Here is a 22,163-nt window from a genome sequence, read left to right on the forward strand (position 1 = left end):
TCCCTCCCCTAAAGGAGATACTTGCATTTTGGAGAAAATTCCTGTTAGTGCCAAAAACTATTAGCCCCTTCCTGTGTACCTGATATTCTTTGCATTTTTTTGAAAAAACACCCTACATTAAATGCAAATACACATTTAACATGATGCCTTCATTGGGCCCTCTCTGCACCACAGTTCAGAGAAACAGAAGACTGGCTACCTTACTCACCCAAAGTAATGAGAATTTGTCCAACTAACAGCTGTCATCATCTTAATTTAAGGTATAAATTTGTATCATGTGTTTGTGCAAGTCCAAAGTATTAAGATAAATTTAAGTGGTTGTGTAGTAGACTGCGCTGACATAATGATCATTAAGTTATTCTCTTCTACCATTTACCAGATTGCAACTTACATTTGAATAACTTGAGCCTGTTTTTCCTTGACTGGCCTCATGTGACTCAAATCCCACTTATGCTGTGAACAATGAAATATAAATGATGAAAGACAGCTTTGGTTTCTTTTTTATTACATCAAATATCATACCAGCAGTATATAGCCTGCACAAAAATTAAGGTTGCACACCAAAATTCTTTAAATGTACAGTGCACTGATTTAGTCTCTTCGCAATGGAGTCATTTCTTCTTTAATTCCATCTTTTGTGATAATGCAGATTTTAAGTGCATCCCCAGTGTATACATCTCTTTCTGCAGCAGAAATAAAGACATCCTTGACTAACTGCAAAGCCTTCTCCAGAGACAAAGACACATGCTCCACATTCTGCAAGTTCTTGAGGCCAACCTTTCAAAAAGAAAGACATTTTAATTAACCTTTCTGTTCTCAGTTTCATTTGACAATTAAGATGAGGGCTACTTTGTTACAGGCCAGGTTTTGCCACTAAAAAAAATTAAATCAAAATAACATGTAAGGAAGTCATTTGGTAAATGATCACTACATTCATTTGGAGGCAGGGGCAGAATAAGGGAATAAATTAAAGGCCAAATTCGCACATTCACTTTGGCTGCAGTTGCTGGAAATCAACTCTTCATAAATGCCATGACATCAAAGTGTAAAGGTTACGGACAAATGATGATGAGATGACAACAGTTTCACATGTTCAAGGTAAGTGATGGATGCAAGCATTATCTGAATGCAGCTATGGCAAATAAAATAGTCATCCTCTCTGAATTAATAAAAAACAAACTGAAACAAGCACAAAGCACCAGTACAAATTGTTTCTTTTTTATTTAGGTGACCTTCTAATGCCTGTGGCATGATCATGCTTGGTCAGCCAGAGTAGCACTGCTTTATAGAATGGCAACTCTTTCAGGAACTCACAACCGAGCAAATGAAGTCCCCAGAGATGCTTATCAGCCCACCTGCTCACATAATACCTACATTAGTCATCAGTAGGCTAAGAGGAAAGAACCACCAAACTTGTCTAAAGCTATGTTGTCTGGGGTTCTGGAAGCAAATCCTAATGGTTCCAGGCTGCCAAGCAGGTAGCCATTTACAAGTTTGTTCTTGTGTATGGAAAATTAGTTTATTACTCTTAATTTTCTATCAGGTGAAAACTACTGTATGTCAAACATGGAGGCCATCAGAAGCACAGAAGAAACATTAAGTGCTTCAGAAACAATTCAACTACAATCAAACCTTGGTTCTTGAACAGCTTAGTTGGTGAACAAATCTGCTCCTGAACGCAGAAAACCCGGAAGTAAGTGTTCCAGTTTTCAAACGTTTTTCAGAAGCCAAACATCCGACACAGCTTCTGCTTCAGTGCAGGAAGCTCCTGCAGCCAATCGGAAGCCACGCCTTGGTTTTCAAATGGTTTTGGGAATCAAATGGACTTCCAGAATGGATTAAGTTTGAGAACCAAGGTTCCACTGTACTTCTATGTCTATGTAACCACTAACCAGAGAGTCATGTCTGAAATCTTACCTGGTTGTCCAGCAGAGGCTGCAGCATGGCACTAGCTGATCCACCAGCTTTGAAAGTATCTCTCTGGTAGGAGCCTACTGGATCAAAGCTGTACACTGCACCCTTTCCTTAAGAAGAAAAAGAAGCTGACGTTAGAATCACAAGCAACAACCATGAATAAGGTCTAATAGCTGGAGCAGACACGCACACAAAAGGCTATAGCAGCCACTTCAGTTTGGAACCAGATGATGTGGATTTGACAGAAAGAGTAATGAACTGTCATCTTAGATAAAAGTGGATGAGAAATTATATAGCTACCAAAGTATAACAAAATTAATCACACAATCCAAAAGAATGAACTCGAAACACAACCCAAAAGAATGAATTCCAAAAATCCAACAGGTATTGGCCCATTTCATATGCAACTCTAAGGCAAACCACAACTTGCCATGAATGAACATTGTGTGGGTTCCTGGAACAAAAAGTGCAGTTGCAGTGCTCCATCCCTGGCCCTGCTGCCACCATGCTACCTAGGGCTGAGCTATGATTTGTCTTAGCATTAAGTCTCAAGCTGTGCTTATGGTTTGTGGTAAACCATGAACTGTAAACCAAGAACAAACCTTAGTTTTCAGTTCATGATTTGTGTGGAGCATTTTAAATCAATGTACATTTTTTAAATCAATTTTTAAAACTATGGCCTGGTTCATACCTTATGCCAAGCCATTCTCTGCTTAGCCAATGTACGGTCGGTTTGAATGGAGGAGTGGCTACTCCAGACTGTTGCAGAGCAGTAGAAGGCTTGGGGCTTCATGGGCATGAATGTCATGGTTCCTGAAATTTGTTTTGATTGTGCAGATATAATTTCACGGCTATAATTCTACAGGATGTGTTGCTAGTGTGTGAAAACAAGCAAGATCCCAGGATCTCCAGGCATGCACCTCCAGATGGTGGAGACATCAGGCGCCATCCTGGAGCCCAGACATCTTCACTTTGTCACAAGCACCCGATAGCTAGGTGCAAAATACGTTTGGCGCCTAGCAAATTTTGAATGCTGCAAGAGAGACTTATATTTACTACTACTACTACTACTAATAATAATAATAATAATAATTTATTTATACCCCGCCCATCTGGCTGGGCTTCCCCAGCCACTCTGGGCGGCTTCCAAAAAATATTAAAATACTGTAATACATCAAACATTAAAAGCTTCCCTGTTTAGGGCTGCCTTCAGATGTCTTCTAAAAGTCTGGTAGTTGTTGTTCTCTTTGACATCTGGTGGGAGGGCGTTCCACAGGGTGGACGCCACTACCGAGAAGGCCCTCTGCCTGGTTGCCTGTAACTTGGCTTCTTGCAGTGAGGGAACCACCAGAAGGCCCTCAGTGTCCGGGTAAAACGATGGGGGTGGAGACGCTCCTTCAGATATACTGGAATTCAAATTAGACTTTACCTTCTTCATCTAATCCACCAATTATGTTGTAAACATAGTAAGGGAAGAATCTTCGAGAATACAGGATTGTAGAAAGCATGGCTGCAATAGCTCCAGCACTCATGGTCTTGTTATTGGAATGTTTGTACATCTGGAATCAAATGGCAAAATTGTTATAACAGAAACAAGTTCATGCTGAATGTTTCACTGAAATGAGCTGCAGAACAGGCAAGATGGTCAGATTCAGACTCCTACATAAGCAGGCTACTCTACTAACAGGCAAGAAAAACTAGTTATCATTAAAGGGTAAAGGAGTTCCTTAAAACATCTGGCAGCACCCAATGTTGTAACTGTACACTGGAACAGCCACATAAGTTTTATACACACCCCTAAGGTTAAAGAACAACAAAAACGCAAATTTGCTTTCTAATCCACAAGCTTCCACTGTTGTGCAGAGAAATTATATTTGATTCACCACTATGCCATAGGAATTTCTAAGCTTAAAACTATTTTCTTGGCAATTTTTTTTACTAGCGTTTGGCCGCCTCCATTTACAAACATATATAAATAAATATAATTTACCTTTAACCTTGCTTCAATAATTTTAGTAAGTGTAAGGCAGTCTCCATGAAATCCACTGCAACCAATGACCGTTGTATCTGTCCTGTACAAATGCAACATTAATATAATTTTAAGTAATCTTGACACGATGAATACTCTCAGATAAGATTTTTGTTAAAGTACCTTTAGTTGTCAATTATGACACGTATCAACTGTAAACAAAAACATCAAAGAATTCCTCTCATTCAAATTTTCATAAAGCAGTGTTGTACGAATTACAACTTTACTGCTTAACATGCAGAACCAGGACTGATTCAGTTGTGCATTGATACTGTTTTTATTCAACATGACGATAAGCAACTGTGCTCACTATCACATGGGCCCATGCAATTTGAATATAGTGCTACACACAACTGGAGCAATTATATGGAATGCATTCTTGTAAGATGTGATGGTGACGTACTAGCTGTGAAGGCCAAGTACAACTTACGTCTTCATAGGCCACATGCCACCACATACCAGTTGCTGGAGGCTTGTCAGCTTCTCAGAAGCATCTGGAAACACACGAACCTTTGGGTCTGATTTTGCAAAGCTTTGCTTACTGCTTACGTTTTTAACTCCATGTACTGGTGCCTGAGTGTACTTTGGTTCACTTGATACATTCTCCACCAGATCACAGGTTCTCGAAGACACCACAGAATCACATAAAGGAAAAGTGGCAGTAATGCACATCTGGACTAGCCCCAAGACTCTGCATAGCATATTATATAGCATATAGTAATTTGCACAAACCCTGCCATCTACAGAGAATACTATGGAGACAGTATTAACAAGTACCATCATCACAAAAGATCAACTGATGTTAATAGAAGGTTACAAGTCAAATGTTTATATCTAGGCAACTATTTAAGAACTGTTCTACTATAAAGCTAGCAACACAACCCTATGCAGAAGTAAGTCCTACTATGTTCAATGGGGCTCACTCCCAAGTAAGTGGATACATAGTATGCCAGCCTAAAACAATAAAACTAAGTCTACAATTCTATACCCACTTACCTAGGAGTATATCCTAATATGCTAAGAATGCATCCCCAGTTGGAACCTATGAGACATGTCTATTAAGAAAGCTAAAAGGCTATATATTTCATGCATCAAATTAAATGAGTTAATGCAAAAATGAGTGGTGAAGTTTGTGGTACTACTCATACCTAGCAAATTTCTTTTCTTTGCCCTGGAAAATTCTGAAGTAATATTATAGAAAACATTTTGGTTTTGTAGTCTGAAATGTCCATGATGTGCATAAGCATGTAATTGAGTGTTTTTCCTGTTTCACTTTAAAGAATATTACCCAAGAGAAGACATTGACAAAGTGAACCATGTTAGATAATGAAACTAAAACTACTTATTTAGAAAAGACTGGGCCTACCAATGTTCCAAGAGCTACTACAGCAGCACAATATTTTACTCGGAAGTAAATACTGCCATGTTCAATGGGGCTTACTCCATCGTAAGTGTACAGTGGTGCCTCGCAAGACGAAATTAATCCATTCCGCGAGTGTCTTCGTCTAGCAGTTTTTTCGTCTTGCGAAGCAACCCTATTAGCGGCTTAGCGCTATTAGCGGTTTAGCGGCTATTAGCGGTTTAGCGGCTATTAAAGGCATATCGGCTTAGCTGCTAAAAGGCTATTAGCGGCTTAGCGGCTTAGAAAAAGGGGGGGGGGAGCGAAAAATATCTCAAGACTCGCAAGACATTTTCGTCTTGCGAAGCAAGCCCATAGGGAAATGTGTCCTGCGAAGCAACTAAAAAACGGAAAACCCTTTCGTCTAGTGGGTTTTCCGTCTTGCGAGGCATTCATTTTGCGGGGCACCACTGTACTTAGGTTTGCAGCCCACGTGTACTCAAAAGCATGCCCTGAAACAACTTTTTGTGTACTTGAATAGCAGGCTCCCCCTCCGTTCCACACTGCAATGTGCTTTTAAACAGCTCTTTCATTTTCAAAAGCTGCTTGCCATGAAGGATGGAGGAACACAGCCAGAGAATTTCACCATTTTACCAGATGGCATATTAGATAAGATACAGCCATGTTAGGCAAAATCATTGTCAGCTAGTTATCATCCTTCTAGCTAAAAGTTTGAGATACTTGAGTTTATAAGAAATCAAATGAAGCTTATGGAAACACCAGGCTTCAGTGAAGTCCTGTTTCAAAAAGCAAAATTATAAAGAATTAAGTTAGCTGCAACAAAGACATGATGATCTTGATGATTATAGGGCAATTACAATTTTAGGTTCTCTCAAGTTAAACTTACAGTTTGTAGCATTTTGGACTGTCCCGGCTATGAATTGCATAGTCTTCACTCAGTCGGGTGTCTGAGGCAACAATAGAAAAGTCTTCACCAGCAATTGCCAATATAGTCCTTTAAGACAAAAAAAGGAACAAATGTTTCTGGGTACTTAGGATTTAGCAAACAATTCAGCTCAGCAACACAAAAACTAGAAATCCTACAAGTATTATAGATTTTGCTTTGTCGTTGTGATTGTTCCAATAAAAAACACATCTAACGAGTATTTGAAGACATAATTGCATAATGCATTGCAGTAATGCAACCTGCAGACTACCAGAGCATAGACAACAGAGGTTAGGCTATCTCTGTGCAGATAGGAGCACAGCTGGGCCATCAGATGAAGCTGATGTAAGCACTCTGTGTCACCAAGGCTACCTGAGCCTCAAGCGACAGCAATGGATTCAGGAATACCCCAAGTAAGGTACCCACTCTTTCAGCAGGAGTGTAATCCTGTCATTTATTGACTCTCGTCATTCTACCCTGAGTTATCGATCCACATTTATACCAGAGAATCAGATACAGGCAACCCCTGATTTGAACAGGGGTTGCATTCTGGGTCATTTGTGAATGTTAGTGGAGTGTGTGCAAGCATGCCACACTCCTGCCCAGATCCAAAAACAGCCTGCATATACGTGGTTGTGCATTCTTTGAAAGCACTCAAAACTGGAGTTTCACTGACATAGCAGCCAGATCTCAGCACTTTTGCTCAAAAACAGGATGCCAGACTAACAGAGAGTCTCCCCCCCCCCCCAAAAAAATCCCCTTGGTTATTGTTTTTCCTTAGTGCACTTGTACAACTGAAAAAATACTGACAGAACTCTGAATTAAAATAAAAAGAAAATCGGATATACGTAAGGTTAAGAGATGAAATACAACTGAGGGAATCGAGGAGGAGCCACCCTCACCAACGGGAAAACCTGAAAATCCATGAGAAAAAGGCTGGGCAGACTGGGAGGGTGGGATTAAAACTATTTTGTACAAGTCTTGATCTGGAAAAGCACACCGACTCTGTCGAGACCTTCGGGTGAGCATATGGAGGCCGTGATAACTGTGGGCTCTCACAGGAGGGCAGCGATTTGATGCTCTTGGTGATTGCATTCATCTTTAAAGCTGTCCTTAGTGTTTTAAACTTGGAAGCCGTCTTGAAGGGGGGGACGACGACTTTCTACGGCCCATAAGGCATAGCTGTCAACTTTTCCCTTTTCTTGCGAGGAATCCTATTCGGAATAAGGGAATTTCCCTTAAAAAAAGGGAAACGTAGCTGTGCCATAAGGTGGGGTCGGATTGTAATAAAACAAGCACGTCTCGAAGACATAAAAGCCAAACACTAGGAAGTAGGGCTGATCGCGTCCGCGAAGCAAAAACCGCCGTAATTTGGGCAGCCCGGACCGAGCAGCCGAGTACAAAAGGAGAGGACAGGAAGCGGTTGCCAGGCCGGCGGCCAGATACTCACCCGCCATTGAAGGTGTAAGGGGAGAAGCGGTGTTGCACCGCAGAGCCCTGCTTCGCCTCACAACCCAGGCCAAGCGCGGGCTCGGCGTAGCCTGCTGTCGACAGCATCGTTAGCTTCAGAAACCCCGCCGCTTCCCGGACTACTGCTGCTGCTGCTGTCTCACGGCAAAATGGCGTCTCCGGAAGGGAACCGGTTTCCCAAGCCCTCTCTGGGCGGGATCCTCGACGACTTCCGGCGTCGGCATCTGCACGTCACAGCGCCACCTGCAGGCGGGAGGCTGCTAGGACTCACAAGGGGGCAACGGAAGCGAAGGAGGGGGGATTCATTTCAAGCTTCAGACCCAAGCGCGCTTCCCGGGGAGAGAGGGCCTGAGGCGGCGGCGGCGGCGCTGGGGAGCCCGACTCCCATCCGCGCCAGCCAGCCTGGCCAATGTTCAGGAGTGAGGGCAGTTGAAAAGTGCAGCAACATCTTGCTTTCTCTTTCCCCAGTTTCGTGGGGGTTTTTTTTCTGCTTCTGCAGAAAAATAGGCTTGCAGTCAAACGGGAACACGGGAGTCATACACAGCACTGCGCTGAGGGTTGGAGGCCAGCGTAAGGGGGTCAGGAGCACCTTCGCTTTGCTTGGAATCCCTTCTTATCTGATCCTTGAGGCGTGCAGCAGGCGGCTTTGATCGCCGATGCCTCCTAGAGAGGAGCTGCGCTTGGCATCCCGATGCTCATACTCACCCCTCCTCCCCTTTATGCCCCTTTCCTCTTTGGGGCACGCCAGCCGCGCTCGGATTCTTTCGAACGCGCCTGCGCGTTCCTTCCGCTCATTTTTCTCCCCACCCCGCCTCCTGGCCGCTGTCGCCCTCAAGAAAGCTGGCGCCCGAGGTAACCGCCGAGCGGCGCAGCGGCTGCTTCGGATGACGCGAAAGAGGCGCGCCGCTCGATGAAGCGAGCGAAGGGGCACAGCTCGGCTCGGGAGAACTTCTGGAGCGGTAAGTTGCCGGTCCGCCAGTGTCGCCCTCGAGGGGAAGGGCAGCCCTGGGAAGGAGCCCAGAGCCGCTGGGCTGAGGGGGTCGGAGGAGGCGGCGCCGCTACGACTGTTCGTACCGCTACGGGCGGCAGGCAGGGCTTTCTCCTTCCCGCTCCCCCTTCCCGCCCTTCGGACCCGTAACGTCAGGACGAGGGTTTGGCGGGTCTGTGGGCCGCGAGTTGGGCCCGGTAGCCTCCCGCCCGCTTGCCTCGCTCCCGCTTTTCCCTCCAGCGGAAACGCGGCCGGCGGGGAGGGGCGCCCTTCTCGACACCTCTTTCCCGGCGGCTGCGGGATGGCCATGTCGCCGGTCTCCCGCCTCCGCCCGGCTGCGGTTTCTGCTGCCCGTGCGGTTTCCCAGTCCATGGGAACTAATGAGGAGGATCCTAGCTAGTGGCCCTAAGGTAGGTTGCTTCTTCTCGGCCACATGTGCTCCTCCTGCAGCTCCTCCCGATTCTGTGCATGCTCTCTGCTTGGAAGCAAGTCCCACTCCGCTGAATGGGGCTCTTGCACCGTTGTAGGAAGTGCTCAGAGGGAGAGAGGAGAATAATCACCTTTCTGGTTCTCTGCACGTTTTTCTGCAAGTCGTTTTGGCACACACGATTCCGAGAAGCACTCGATGATTCTGTGCAATTTAGGAAGCTGTCCTGGTCCTTTGCCATCCTAAAAATGTTTCGCAAGGAAGGGCCAGTGACATGTACGGTGGTTTGCTGCATTACTCTTTAACTAGTAGCAATGAGTCCAAAATGCCATAGTTTAACATACTTAATTGAAACAGGTTACATTTCCGTGGGCTCAAGATCACGGAATCATAGAATTGTAGGGTTGGAAGGGACACCGAGGATCATCTGGTCCAACTCCCTGCAGTGCCAGTCAGATGCACTGATCCATTGCGCCACAGAGATTGCTAGGCAGTTGTTGCTTAGGTTATAATCCTAAACTTACTGGCAGTTAAGTGCCATTTGAACTGTTGTAGTGTGTAATAGATATCAGTGAAACTCATCTATTGGGTGGTTGATGTCAGTCTCTTTAGAAAGATATTTAATTGTGAAACCTGCAGTGGGTACTTAACTGTCTTGAACTATTTCTCCAGCTCTTTCACATATATTCCTATACAAATATAACTTTCTCTAAACATATGAATAGAGGGAGCTGTAGACCACAAGGAGTGGTGATTGACTGTGCTCATTTTATAAGAGTTTATACATGTTTTTATTTCTGCTTAGATGTCAGTATTGTGTGTGTGCACTGTTAATGTATGTTGAATGTTTTTTGTATTTGATGAAAGTTATAAATAGAGGATGACAAAGTCAATTTGCAAACAGCTGTAATATGCAATGGTTGCACTCCTTTACACTCGCCTAATTCTTTCAATCTTAACGTGTTAAATGCTACCCACACTTATTATGTAGCAGTATAACAATAACTGTAGGTGTATCTGCAGCTGGAAAGATTATCCTGCTTTGACACTGATATATTTGTGGCATTTGGCAAGACTATTCTAATCCCTGGTGTAGTTCTGTGTCAGTGGAATAAAAATAGTGCTGTTTGGATGGCAGCCTTCAGTGAGTACTTCTATAAAACACTCCTTGAGGAAGCAAGGTTTGTATAGCTTCATTACTGAAGCAATATAGTCCATTCTGTAAAATAGCTTATTCAAAGTATTGATGTATGGAGGTGCTTCACAATGTTTCTGGGTTGTTTTTTACTAGGCCTTTAAGCTGTTGGTTTCTGGATAAAACAATCATTTCCTGGGATGTTGACAAATGATGCTACTAGACCGGGGTTTCCAGATTGCGGTCAGTGGACCACCAGTGGTCTGCGACATGTCTGCATTAATTACTCATACTGATTTTTATTTTTATTTTGCTGCCTTTATTTCTTATATTATATTAGATTGTATTACAACTTGAATTCTGTGGAGTTCAAATTGCAATAAAATACAGGCAAGGGGGAATAAATTAAAACACACACACACAAAATGCATAGTACCACACATTCCAGTTGCTACAGCAAGCAAAAAAATCATTAAGTGATCTGCCAAGGCCATAAATAATTTTCAAGTAGCCCATTGGCTGGGGTGGGGAAGCGCGGAATGGAAACCACTATACTAGACAGTGATGTTCTCGTGGTGTTCATAATCTAAGAGCAGCCATGCTGGAATCAAAGATCTGTGTACAGCAGCTTATTTTATCTAGTCACCAGCCAGATGCTTTTGGGAAGGCTGATGGAGGGCATGTAGGCATGTTGTCTCTTCTTCCAGGCCACTGTTATATTGCTGCCTCTCAGCCTGTATGATCCACATAGAAATGATTGGCTGATAGCCATTGATAGACTTGTCCCTCATAAACTACGGGTAGTTGAATCCTTCTTTAAAGCAAGCTGAGTTAATGCTGAGTTGTAGCAGTGAATTTCATTCAAGTACAGTACTAGTTTCTCATTTCACTGAATCTTCTTCCAATCAGTTTTTTTAAGGGTGTCCCAAACCCAAGTGTTAGGTGAACGAAATGAAATACACTCTTTCATTTTGTCCACACTATGCATACTTTTATAAATGTGTATTGTGCTGCACCTTTTACAGTTATACAATTTCTTCCCAAGATGCGACAATCAGAAACCTACACAGTAGTTCAAGTGAATATATGCAGCCATATACTTGTACCCATAAATTATAATATTGACAGTTTTTTAACTGACATTTAATATGCATACACGGAACATACGTTATTTCTTAATTCAATTTAAAGTACATTTGTTGTTGTATAGTCGTTTAGTCGTGTCTGACTCTTCGTGACCCCATGGCCCAGAACACGCCAGACACTTCTGTCTTCCACTGCCTCCCGCAGTTTGGCCAAACTCATGCTGGTAGCTTCGCGAACACTATCCAACCATCTCATCCTCTGTCGTCCCCTTCTCCTTGTGCCCTCCATCTTTCCCAACATCAGGGTCTTTTCCAGGGTGTCTTCTCTTCTCATGAGGTGGCCAAAGTATTGGAGCCTTAGCTTCACGATCTGTCCTTCTAGTGAGCACTCAGGGCTGATTTCCTTAAAAATAGATAGGTCTGATCTTCTTGCAGTCCATGGGACTCTCAAGAGTCTCCTCCAGCACCATAATTCAAAAGCATCAATTCTTTGGTGATCAGCCTTCTTTATGGTCCAGCTCTCACTTCCATACATCACTACTGGGAAAACCATAGGTTTAACTATACAAATCTTTGTTGGCAAGGTGATGTCTTTGCTTTTTAAGATGCTGTCTAGGTTTGCCATCGCTTTTCTCCCAAGAAGCAGGCATCTTTAAATTTCTTGGCTGCTGTTACCATCTGCAGTGATCATGGAGCCCAAGAAAGTAAAATCTCTCACTGCCTCCATTTCTTCCCCTTCTATTTGCCATGAGGTGATGGGCCCAGTGGCCATGATCTTCGTTTTTTTGATGTTGAGCTTCAAACCATATTTTGCGCTCTCCTCTTTCACCTTCATTAAAAAGTTCTTTAATTCCTCCTCACTTTCTGCCATCAAGGTTGTGTCATCTGCATATCTGAGGTTGTAGATATTTCTTCCGGCAATCTTAATTCCAGCTAGGGATTCATCCAGCCCAGCCTTTCGCATGATGAATTCTGCATATAAGTTAAATAAGCAGGGAGACAATATATAGCCTTGTCGTACTCCTTTCCCAATTTTGAACCAATCAGTTGTTCCATATCCAGTTCTAACTGTAGCTTCTTGTCCCACATAGAGATTTCTCAGGAGACAGATGAGGTGATCAGGCACTCCCATTTCTTTAAGAACTTGCCATAGTTTGCTGTGGTCGACACAGTCAAAGGCTTTTGCATAGTCAATGAAGCAGAAGTAGATGTCTTTCTGGAACTCTCTAGCTTTCTCCATAATCCAGGGCATGTTTGCAATTAATGTTAAAGCCAACATATTTCTACTTTCCTTTAGTAGGGAGTAGGTTTTATTGAAATCATTGGCCTTATTTCATAGTAAACAACCTTAGAATTGCATTTTTGCTCTCTTAAACTCACTCAGTTTTATTGTGCAGTTTTGATCTATTCTTTCCATGTAGGCGTTTTTGGAGTTTGCCAGCCTTTGGCCATAAGCAGTCATCAATAAACAATTATTAAGGGATAATGTTCTCTCAATACAGGTGCATGCACGTGACTTCTCAAAATAGTTTCACACTCAGTGATACAGCTAGACATTTTATTATTATGTTTCCTCACAATTTTTGATGTCTTATTTTATGTTCATTTCCAAATAACCCATAGCATGGATTTTTGCCTTTTTCTTTCCTGACATGCCCTGAGTTGGTTTCATTGAGCTGTGCAACACAACCCCAATATTTTTTCTGGTTAGACAACCAGCATTAGAAATGACACCTTAAACCTATGTTGTGGTTGCCACCACGGAATATCTAGGCACCATAGTTTTTTTTAGAATGAGACTTATTAATAATAATAATAATTCCATTTCTATGCCACTTTATATTTTAAAGAAAAAATCTCAAACAGGTTGATAACACATTAAAGCATCAACTAAAGCAATCCAGTATAAAGCAAATTCAAGTTTCAAGGAAAACATTTCAGATCCTTTTCTAACTGCTGCCTACTATTCAGCCAAGGGATATAATAATCAGTTTCAAGCTTTATTCCAAAAAGGATCTCTTGATGTAAAAGGTCACTGTCATGCCCCTTTTAGAGGAATGCTCTTTGAAGGGTGACCTTGAGCTCTCCAAGGCAAACATTCAGGAGAAGCATCCTGTATCAAGGGACTGCAAGGCAGAGCAGGGGGATGCAGGCACTTCAGGGGTCGCATCAACCCACCCTCCTCTCAAGTTAGCTAGCTATTTATTTCTATTTTCAGTGTGAAAAATGTTTATGTAATCTGATACTTATTATTTACTTGTTGCACTCCTGATTTTGGCTTTTTGCTTGTCCTGGCCAGGCTGGTGCAGTGGCTAGTATGTTGAGTTTGGACCTCCAAATCTTTTCTCAGATAATGAATGTCATCGAAAGAACTTGGGAATAACACTCTGTCTCAGCTGAAGCTCACCGTCTATGGGGTATACAAAGTAATAAAATAATAACCTCAGTTTGCTTATTACTTAACATTCTTTAAAAGTTCAGGTATGAACAGAATAGAAATTTTAAGTTGCAGTATTACTGGGTCAAAGAAGAAACCAAGTTGTAAGTACTTGATTTCTTTTTAGGTATCATTATTTTCCTTCCAAACTGAGCTATTTGGGTTGGGTAGCTAAACTGATCGTGTATTCTCCTTTGTCCTGCTTCAAAGGCAATTGTCATCACAGATCTCATCTGTCTGTTAGGCTTATGCTTTTTGCTTACTTCAAAAACCAATTTATTCAGTATGTGGGAGATCTGAAAGGGGATTTGTCATTGCAGATTCTTAGAACTGGCACCCAAAAGCTATTCTGCAAGCAGGCCCATGCATATAATACTGGAAGAAGCACACTTGACAGCATTGTTTGGACAACAGAAATACATTTTGTGACTATAAAATACAGCAGTGTTGTGTGTTTCTTAATTTTACTGCAAGGCATGCATTTCATTAAACTTGTTTCTCTCTTTCAGACTTATGATCCTCCTCTTAGACACTTGGAAGCTGAAGTCCTTTCAAATATGTCAAGACAGGCTGCATACCTTGTTGGGATGCTTTAGGAAGTGACTCTCAAGGCAGATGGTGTGAAACTGCTTTTCTGGACGGGGTTTCTGTAAATACTTGTCACTTGACTGGACACCGGACTGCTGCCATGGATCAAAACAACAGTTTACCACCCTACGCCCAGGGTTTAGCATCCCCTCAGGTAAAGATGTGCGAATTTTGCAGCTTATTAGGAAACACAGATTTCAAAATTATTTACCCAGTGAAAAGTGATGCAATGTTGTAGGCACTAGATCTTCCTCCTCTCATTATCTTTTTTCTCGGTGGGCTTGCTTCAAACTCTTTTGAATCACATCTTATCTATCTATCATCTATCTATCTATGCCTGCCTGCCAAGATTACAGGGTGGTTTTACCTCTCCCTTCTCACCACAGGCCGGAACATGCTCTGGCCCTACCTTTTGCTCTGCCTCTTCAGTGGCTTCAGTGAAAGGGTAGTTGGCAAAGGAGGCAAGAAATACCACTGGCCCTCATTACAGCCATTGCCCTAAGTGGCGGCATGCTTGCTGATGGAGCAGTCCCTGCCACAAACTTACTACAGCCTCCTTCAACGGTAGCCAAGAATGCTTTTCTTGGACCCTCTCTGTTTTTTTGACTCTCTGTAAGCCAGTTCCTTGGCAAGAGCTGAAAATATTGGAGGCACTTCTTCCCTTTTTCATTCTTGTGTATGCATGACATGTACAATTGAATTTATTTTAATTAGCTTCAACTAGTAATTCCCAAACTGTGTCCCAGGCATGGGGTACAGTGGTGCCCCGCAAGACGAATGCCTCGCAAGACAGAAAACCCGCTAGATGAAAGGGTTTTCCGTTTTTGAGTTGCTTCGCAGGACAAATTTCCCTATGGGCTTGCTTCGCAAGACGAAAATGTCTTGCGAGTCTTGAGATTTTTTTTCCGCTCCCCCCCCTTTTTCTAAGCCGCTAAGCCGCTAATAGTCTTTTAGCAGCTAAGCCGATAAGCCTTTAATAGCCGCTAATCCGCTAAGCCGCTAATAGGGTTGCTTCGCAAGACGAAAAAACCGCTAGACGAAGACACTCGCGGAACGGATTAATTTCGTCTTGCGAGGCACCACTGTATACTAGTGTGCCTTGAGAGATACATTTTGAAATAATAGATGCAATTCAGCACTGCACTCTTCTAGTTGTTCCACCTGCAAAAGCATTTCAGCTTGCTAGACAGAAAGATCCCACCTCTCTCTCCCAACCTCCCCAGAGCCAATGTTGGGGCACAAGGGGAAGTGGCGAGGAAGCACCATGATGCAAGCAGAAGTTCTTGTGCAGGGCTTCTGCTGATGGCACTGAGTAGGTGACTCCTGCCCAACTGCATGTTCTGAACCCAAAGCAGCTGCCCAGCAGGGGCTTCATTGCTTCATGTTTTTACTGCTCTGTTCTTCCCTTGATTTTATTTTGCTTTCTGGTGGGCATTCTCTAGTGGTGGGCAACTCCGACACCTCTCTACATTGTATTTGGATAATTCGGGCAGAAATATTTGGGACACTTACTTAGGAGCAAGCCTCACTGAACACAATTGGGCTTTCTTCTGAGTAAACATGCATAGGAATGTAGTGTCCGTCATCCCTGATGCAAAGACACAGAACTACCAGCCTCAGGGAAGGAATGCTGAAATGAAAGGGAAGCGCTCCTTTGAGTAGGTAGTTATTACTTTTACAGGTTCTGAAAATCAACCATTAAGGATATAAGAGCGCTGCATGCCTTTAATTTTAAGGGAAAGTTCCTCAGCCAGAGAGAAGCACTGACTTAAAAGTATCTCAGTGCTTATGAAAGCATATTTGAGAGCAATCCAGTTTTGATCTACCCCCCCCTTTCTTTATTATGGTAACTGAATGTCAATTTCAGTCCTATTATAAGAGTCCAAGTAAAATAAGGTGATAACAATGCCTTGGAGAATACACATGGTAATATACTCATTCTGGAGGATCCTAGCTACTGTTTCAGTGCAGTCCTGTGCACGTTTATTCAAAGGTAAAGCACACTGTGTCCAGTGGGTCTTACTCCCAGGTTAGTATGCATTGGATTGCACCGTTGGTATCAAAATAGAATTGGCTTTTTTAAAGCAACTTAACGAATACTTAATCCTCTTCTTGATGGTTCAAAAACATCTGTGGTCGGTAGCATTCTCTAATTCTCTTCTCTTTTTTTAGGGTGTGATGACTCCCGGCATCCCTATATTTAGTCCCATGATGCCCTATGGCACGGGGCTCACACCCCAACCTGTTCAAAGCACCAACAGTTTATCTATTCTGGAAGAGCAACAGAGGCAACAGCAGCAAGCAGCAGCACAACAGTCCACATCACAATCCACACAGGGTGCATCCGGTCAAACGCCGCAGCTCTTCCACTCACAGACACTTACTACAGCCCCTTTACCAGGAACCACACCTCTCTACCCCTCTCCGATGACCCCCATGACCCCAATAACTCCTGCAACACCTGCCTCTGAAAGCTCTGGGATTGTACCACAGCTACAGTGAGTGTGTAGTCTTCTCTTCTCCCTCCCGTGACCCTGCAATATTTTTAAATAGTGACTAAGCTCCTGTAACCTTCTGATCTTGGCTAGCAAATCTGTCTTTTTTGATTGACTAGGGCCAAGCAACTAGTGTTAAGCAGCAATAATAAAGTACCTTTTAATGGCAGCATCTTAACTAAAAACCTCTGAATAGTTGACATATCCCTCGCTTCTCGGACATCTCAAATAAGCCTCACAACATTTGCAAAAGATGCTCAGGCTTTAGCTCATGTTTTGGAATGTGGAACTTCTTAGGAATGTGACAGCTATAGAGTTCCTCTGCATGCCTGTGCTCTGAACTGGTTCACAGATGGGGAGTTCATGAGCACTCTCAATTGTTTGATTGTTCTTAGAGGCTATAAGGCAGGAGGTTCCCCTAATATGTTGACCATTAACTGTTAATGTACATCAATGTGGGACTGAGGGGGCTCCTGTCGTTTTACAATAGTTCAATTCTTTGTTGTGTTCAGAGACAATACGATAGCACCCTTCAAATATTTGTCACAGCTTTGATGGACCAAATGTATTTCCTGCTGTTCCAGAGGGTAGGACCCAAATCAATGGGTTCACTGTGCGAAAATGAAACAGTTCATTGGGGTGTAGTAGACTTTCCTTTGTTGGAGATTGAGTGTGTGTGTGTGTGTGTGTGTGTGTGTGAGAGAGAGAGAGAGAGAGAGAGAGAGAGAGAGAGAGAGACGACAGACAGACAGACTAATCTTGAAAATACATATTCATAATAACTGTAACCATATAAATCAGTAGGGTGTGTTTACATGAAAATTGGCACGAGACAGTAACTCAACTCACGAGTCAAAGTTATCCCGGTTGTAAATCTTACAAGGCTGAGTTGTGTCCTCGTATTCTAGTTACTACTTGCTTAAATGCAGTTGCATAGTAGGGGATACATTCAAAATTTGGAAAAAAATCTAGCTTGCCTAGCATGTCTTTGAATTGTCTTTAGGAATATTGTGTCTACAGTGAATCTTGGTTGCAAACTGGACCTCAAAACCATTGCCCTTCGTGCTCGAAATGCTGAATACAACCCCAAGGTAAGGTATAATGGCCCAAGGTAAGGTATAATGGAAAGTCGATAGCCATTACTTGATGCTTCTGTTTCTGATTGCCCATGGGTCCAGCATGAATCTCCTTTAGCTTTCTCATGGCTGGGGAGCCCCCAGTCTACAGGTCCCAAATTGGTCTCTGGGGCTGTTTCCCCAAACCAAGCCCACCTGCCCCACACCTGACATCATATGTCAGGAGTTGGACATAGGTAGTTCCACTAGAACAGATAATTCACCTGGTGGATCAAGTTTGGCAATTTCCTATCTTTACTCTTTAAAGAAGGTAAAACAATAAACCTAGCAGAATTGGTAGAAAGGATGCAAAAGTCACTTGCAAAGGTATTCCTAAAAGGGGAGTGACAATTTTTACCTCTCCAAAAGCTCCTTGGCAAAAGTAATATTTTGAGTTGTCCATTGCATATTGACCATATTCAGATGGTATGTGAAATCAGTTTAGTGTGTGAGGAGTGAGCCTTGAGCTCACATAATTCTCTCCCATTTGTTTCTCCTGGGATGACTGCAAGGAGTGGAGAAGCTTTCCTTCCCAGTTTTGCTTCTTCAGTTTGTGCTTTCTGAACTGACAAGCTGTCATTAATATTGACTATGGTTAGTTTGAAACAAGTCAACAGAGCCTGCAGGGGGTTAAATAAAAAAGGAAAAGGTCCATGAGGTTGTGGGGTATTTTATGGTGATGGGAAGGGAAGTATTTTTCCTAGTGTTTACCAGTTCATTTTAAAGGATTAGTGGTGGAGAATGCAGTCTTTCAACTGTCCAGGGGAGTTCTGCCCCTCTAAAGAATTGTTGGGGAAACCCAACTTCCTCTGCATATTTACTGGGGGTAGAGGCAAAAATGGATAAGACTGGCACTTCTGTTCTGGTAGATAACTGTTGCTCACATTTGGAGATTAGTCTCTATATAGTAAAAAATGACACTTTGTTGAAGAAAACTTTTTTTTTAGTGTTGAATCTAAGGAAGAACCTGCTACAATAAAAATGTTAAACACTTAATAAAAAAATAAAACACTTAAAACAATTTGTAGCAGAGTGAGTTTGCAGTACTCCTTGGAATATTTTTAACAAGCCTTCTGAATAGTCACATTTGGGCTGCAATTTGTGGCTTATATATCTTAAAGTGGAAATGAAGGCTGTTTATACAGCAAGATAAATAATCCCTTTTGGAATGTGAGGTCTATACGCTTATTCCTGAAGTAGTTGATTATAAATGCTTGCAAAATTATAAAGATGACTGGGGAGTGAATTATAATATAGAGGTTGTCGCAGCTTCAAAAATTACTTACTAATGTTTCTTGGGATTCTTGTAGTAACATCATTTTATTTATTTTTTTTTGTATTTCAGCGTTTTGCTGCTGTAATCATGAGAATAAGAGAGCCACGTACCACCGCCCTCATATTCAGTTCTGGGAAAATGGTGTGTACAGGGGCAAAGAGGTATGTGAGTCCATGGAGTATCTGCCCATTAATCTCAATGCCCAGTATAGTTTTATTCTCATTTCACTTGGGGGTTGGCAGTCCGGCTCCCCAAGCACATTTACTGCACACACATGCACCATATACAACATTTTGTTATTATTTACTTGGTAAATAATACTTGGTAAAATTAGTGTGACTTCTTTTTCCCCAGTGAGGAGCAGTCCAGGTTAGCTGCCAGGAAGTATGCCAGAGTTGTGCAGAAATTAGGCTTTCCAGCCAAATTCTTGGATTTTAAGATTCAGAATATGGTGGGCAGCTGTGATGTGAAATTCCCCATCAGGCTCGAAGGATTGGTACTTACGCATCAACAGTTTAGCAGGTAGGTAAAAGGTTATTGTACCCAAGTGGTGAATAAAACGTGCCACAAAATACAAGTGGATACGGCAACATATTCTCTTGTTATTATCTCCGCCATTTTAATTTTTTTTGTTAGTATGTTTAATCATTGCTTTGGATCTTCCATAGTATCCTGAATTAGGTGTATGCAAATGAGAAGGATTGCTTGTCAAGCTGTAGCCAATTTAGGACATTCTGTGGGTTGGATCCAGGTAAAAGTGCATAGCAGAAGGCTGGTTAATTTCCCCACACCTCTCACCAAAAACCTTCTCCATGAAGAAGGACAGGCATCCACAGAAATCGAGCAGAGGCACTTTCAGTGAGCACTGCTCACATTTGCAAAAGGTGCATGTATCCAGTTTTTGGAGATTTCCTATTCAGCAGGGTCCCCTGACCCCTGGGAGAAGCACTGAGTCAACTTCTGACAGTGTCCTACTGCACACTTTTCTCAGATCCAACCCTGTATCTATAAAGTTTTGTAGACAAGAATTACAGCACTTGAGACTTCTTCCATTTGCTAATATTTTATGATGTAATGATTTTATTGTATATAGCCGTATTTTAAATAAGCTGGTCGTTCACAGACAAGTGTCTCTCAAAAAGGGGGGAGGAATAGACTGGTCTCATGAAGTATTGAGGACTAATGGTGTACATTGCTAGCTGAGTAGCCAGAGAAATGAAATCTGTATGAAAACCTTTTTAAATGTCAGCTTCCCAGAAAGAGCTTGAAACAGGAGATGGTTCACCAGTTAGCTTAACAGGAGATGGTTCACCAGTTAACTTAAGCCATATTTTGTCATTCTTATACAAAATATGTCATATATTTTGCTGCAAATGTCTGCTTTGGTATATCAGCCACAAGATTTAGTAATAACAAAAATTAACTTGTGGCAAGAGAAATAAAATGACTTTCACTCACAGACATCTCAATCTCAATCAACCCACACTCTCAATCAACCCACACTTAAATGAAACCCAGTTTCATTTAAAGATTTTACCTGTTTATTCTTTTCTTCCAGTTATGAGCCAGAATTGTTTCCTGGTTTAATTTACAGAATGATCAAGCCAAGAATTGTCCTGCTTATATTTGTTTCTGGGAAGGTAGTTTTAACAGGTAAGTTACATATGACATTTCTGCATTGAGTTAAATTGTAGTGCCAACAGGGGTGCCTAATAGTAATGATTCCTTGAAAATCCAAATTATTTTAATGTTGGCATAGTCATTTTTTGAAGTGTTGGTGTTTTGGTATTGCAAATGTGCTACAACTTCTGTCGATGAACTCTTCTAAGAGTCTACAACTATGAACCAACTGCACAAATAAGAGATTTGAGCCATGCACGTCCTCCCTTTTCCTGTCCACATTACAGGACAGACACCCTGCCTCATGCTCTGTAAAAAAAAAAAGGGGGGGGGGTACATTGTAGTTTTTTTAAAAAAATGTGATTGTATAACTAATGCTTTTCCTTCTAGGTGCAAAAGTCAGAGCTGAAATCTACGAAGCATTTGAAAATATATATCCTATTTTAAAAGGATTCAGAAAGACAACGTAACAGTTCCTCATGCTCATCCAAGACGTTGGGGAACATTTTTAAAGTTACTGATTATGGCACAGCAGTAAAAGGAGACTTACAGACTGCAGCATCAGGCCTTGGAACATTTTCCCAGTTAGTGCCTAATTACCAGATCTCCATGGGGAGGGTGTTTGTGTTACGTCTATACTGAGTTACCGTGAGTTGCTTCACTCGGCTCTCCTTAGAGAAACAACTCGACTTATTTATATTTCTAGCTTTTAAACAGTTTTAACATCTATTTTTTAAAAAATCGGAAACCTTACGCTGGCAAATTGGTTAAACCGTGTTACTCAACATTTAACAGTTTTCTTACAGTATTCTTTCAACCATGAATTTTATAATCAGAAACTTTGATTCTACATTTTTAGACCACCTTTCACATTCCCTCTTTTCAGTATTCAGCAGGACAGAAAGTTGCTAATGAAAACTGATGGTTGTATATATATTCCTCTATTTGGGAAGCAATTTTTTGAGTTCTAAATGTATAAATACATGCTGCTTTTGAAAATTGGGGAAAGAATTTGAAGAGTAAAAGCCTGTGATTAACCTGATTGGCTTCTGCTGCTGTTTTAATGTGCTAAATGCATGCTTGTAGCTTTCAGTGTATTGAATTGGTTTTTATAAGATTTCTTAACAATCCAGTATTAAAGCAATGTGTTTTGCCTTTTAAATTACTTTCTGTGTGTTTCTTAAGTATCTTTTAAAAAAAAGTTTAGCATATAAGCTATAGCTTAGTTCACACATTTTCTGGAACTGGTGGTCAATTCATGTAGTGGTGGAGCAGGCTTGCAGCCCTATACGGATAAGA

The 22,163-nt window shown here is 42.0% G+C and overlaps 2 protein-coding genes across 3 annotated transcripts; one reads left to right on the forward strand and one right to left on the reverse strand.

Moving 5' to 3' along the window:
- Positions 1–488: 488 nt before the first annotated feature.
- Positions 489–7,864, reverse strand: PSMB1 (proteasome 20S subunit beta 1). The gene is made up of 6 exons (XM_080998659.1): positions 7,679–7,864; positions 6,190–6,297; positions 3,905–3,986; positions 3,344–3,473; positions 1,918–2,024; positions 489–777 (listed from the first exon to the last, which is right to left on the reverse strand). The coding sequence occupies exons 1-6, from the start codon at positions 7,783–7,785 to the stop codon at positions 592–594; spliced, it is 720 nt and encodes a 239-aa protein (XP_080854785.1). The 5' UTR covers positions 7,786–7,864; the 3' UTR covers positions 489–591.
- Positions 7,865–8,491: 627 nt separating this feature from the next.
- Positions 8,492–22,026, forward strand: TBP (TATA-box binding protein). 2 transcript variants are annotated; one of them, XM_080998657.1, is made up of 8 exons: positions 8,492–8,657; positions 14,280–14,512; positions 16,531–16,856; positions 17,857–17,944; positions 19,314–19,405; positions 19,599–19,766; positions 20,803–20,897; positions 21,255–22,026. In XM_080998657.1, the coding sequence occupies exons 2-8, from the start codon at positions 14,459–14,461 to the stop codon at positions 21,332–21,334; spliced, it is 903 nt and encodes a 300-aa protein (XP_080854783.1). In that variant the 5' UTR covers positions 8,492–8,657; positions 14,280–14,458; the 3' UTR covers positions 21,335–22,026. The 2 variants fall into 2 exon arrangements, with proteins under 2 accessions (XP_080854783.1, XP_080854784.1); XM_080998658.1 differs by lacking the exon at positions 8,492–8,657 and adding an exon at positions 8,670–9,096.
- Positions 22,027–22,163: the final 137 nt, after the last annotated feature.

Source organism: Podarcis pityusensis (assembly GCF_964106645.2).
Source record: "Podarcis pityusensis genome assembly, chromosome: 3".
In the NCBI taxonomy this organism is placed as follows: domain Eukaryota; kingdom Metazoa; phylum Chordata; class Lepidosauria; order Squamata; family Lacertidae; genus Podarcis; species Podarcis pityusensis.

What these genes read in the sequence shown, in the direction of transcription:
- PSMB1 (XM_080998659.1), bottom strand. Translation starts at nt 7,785, where the DNA reads ATGCTGTCGACAGCAGGCTACGCCGAGCCCGCGCTTGGCCTGGGTTGT. An exon ending in TGGTGGATTAGATGAAGAAG is followed by an intron (nt 2,025 to 3,343) that starts GTAAAGTCTAAT and finishes TTTCTTCTTAAG; the next exon opens with GAAAGGGTGCAGTGTACAGC. An exon ending in AGCCTCTGCTGGACAACCAG is followed by an intron (nt 778 to 1,917) that starts GTAAGATTTCAG and finishes TCTTTTTGAAAG; the next exon opens with GTTGGCCTCAAGAACTTGCA.
- TBP (XM_080998657.1), top strand. Translation starts at nt 14,459, where the DNA reads ATGGATCAAAACAACAGTTTACCACCCTACGCCCAGGGTTTAGCATCC. An exon ending in GTGTGTACAGGGGCAAAGAG is followed by an intron (nt 19,406 to 19,598) that starts GTATGTGAGTCC and finishes CTTTTTCCCCAG; the next exon opens with TGAGGAGCAGTCCAGGTTAG. An exon ending in TGGGAAGGTAGTTTTAACAG is followed by an intron (nt 20,898 to 21,254) that starts GTAAGTTACATA and finishes TTTTCCTTCTAG; the next exon opens with GTGCAAAAGTCAGAGCTGAA.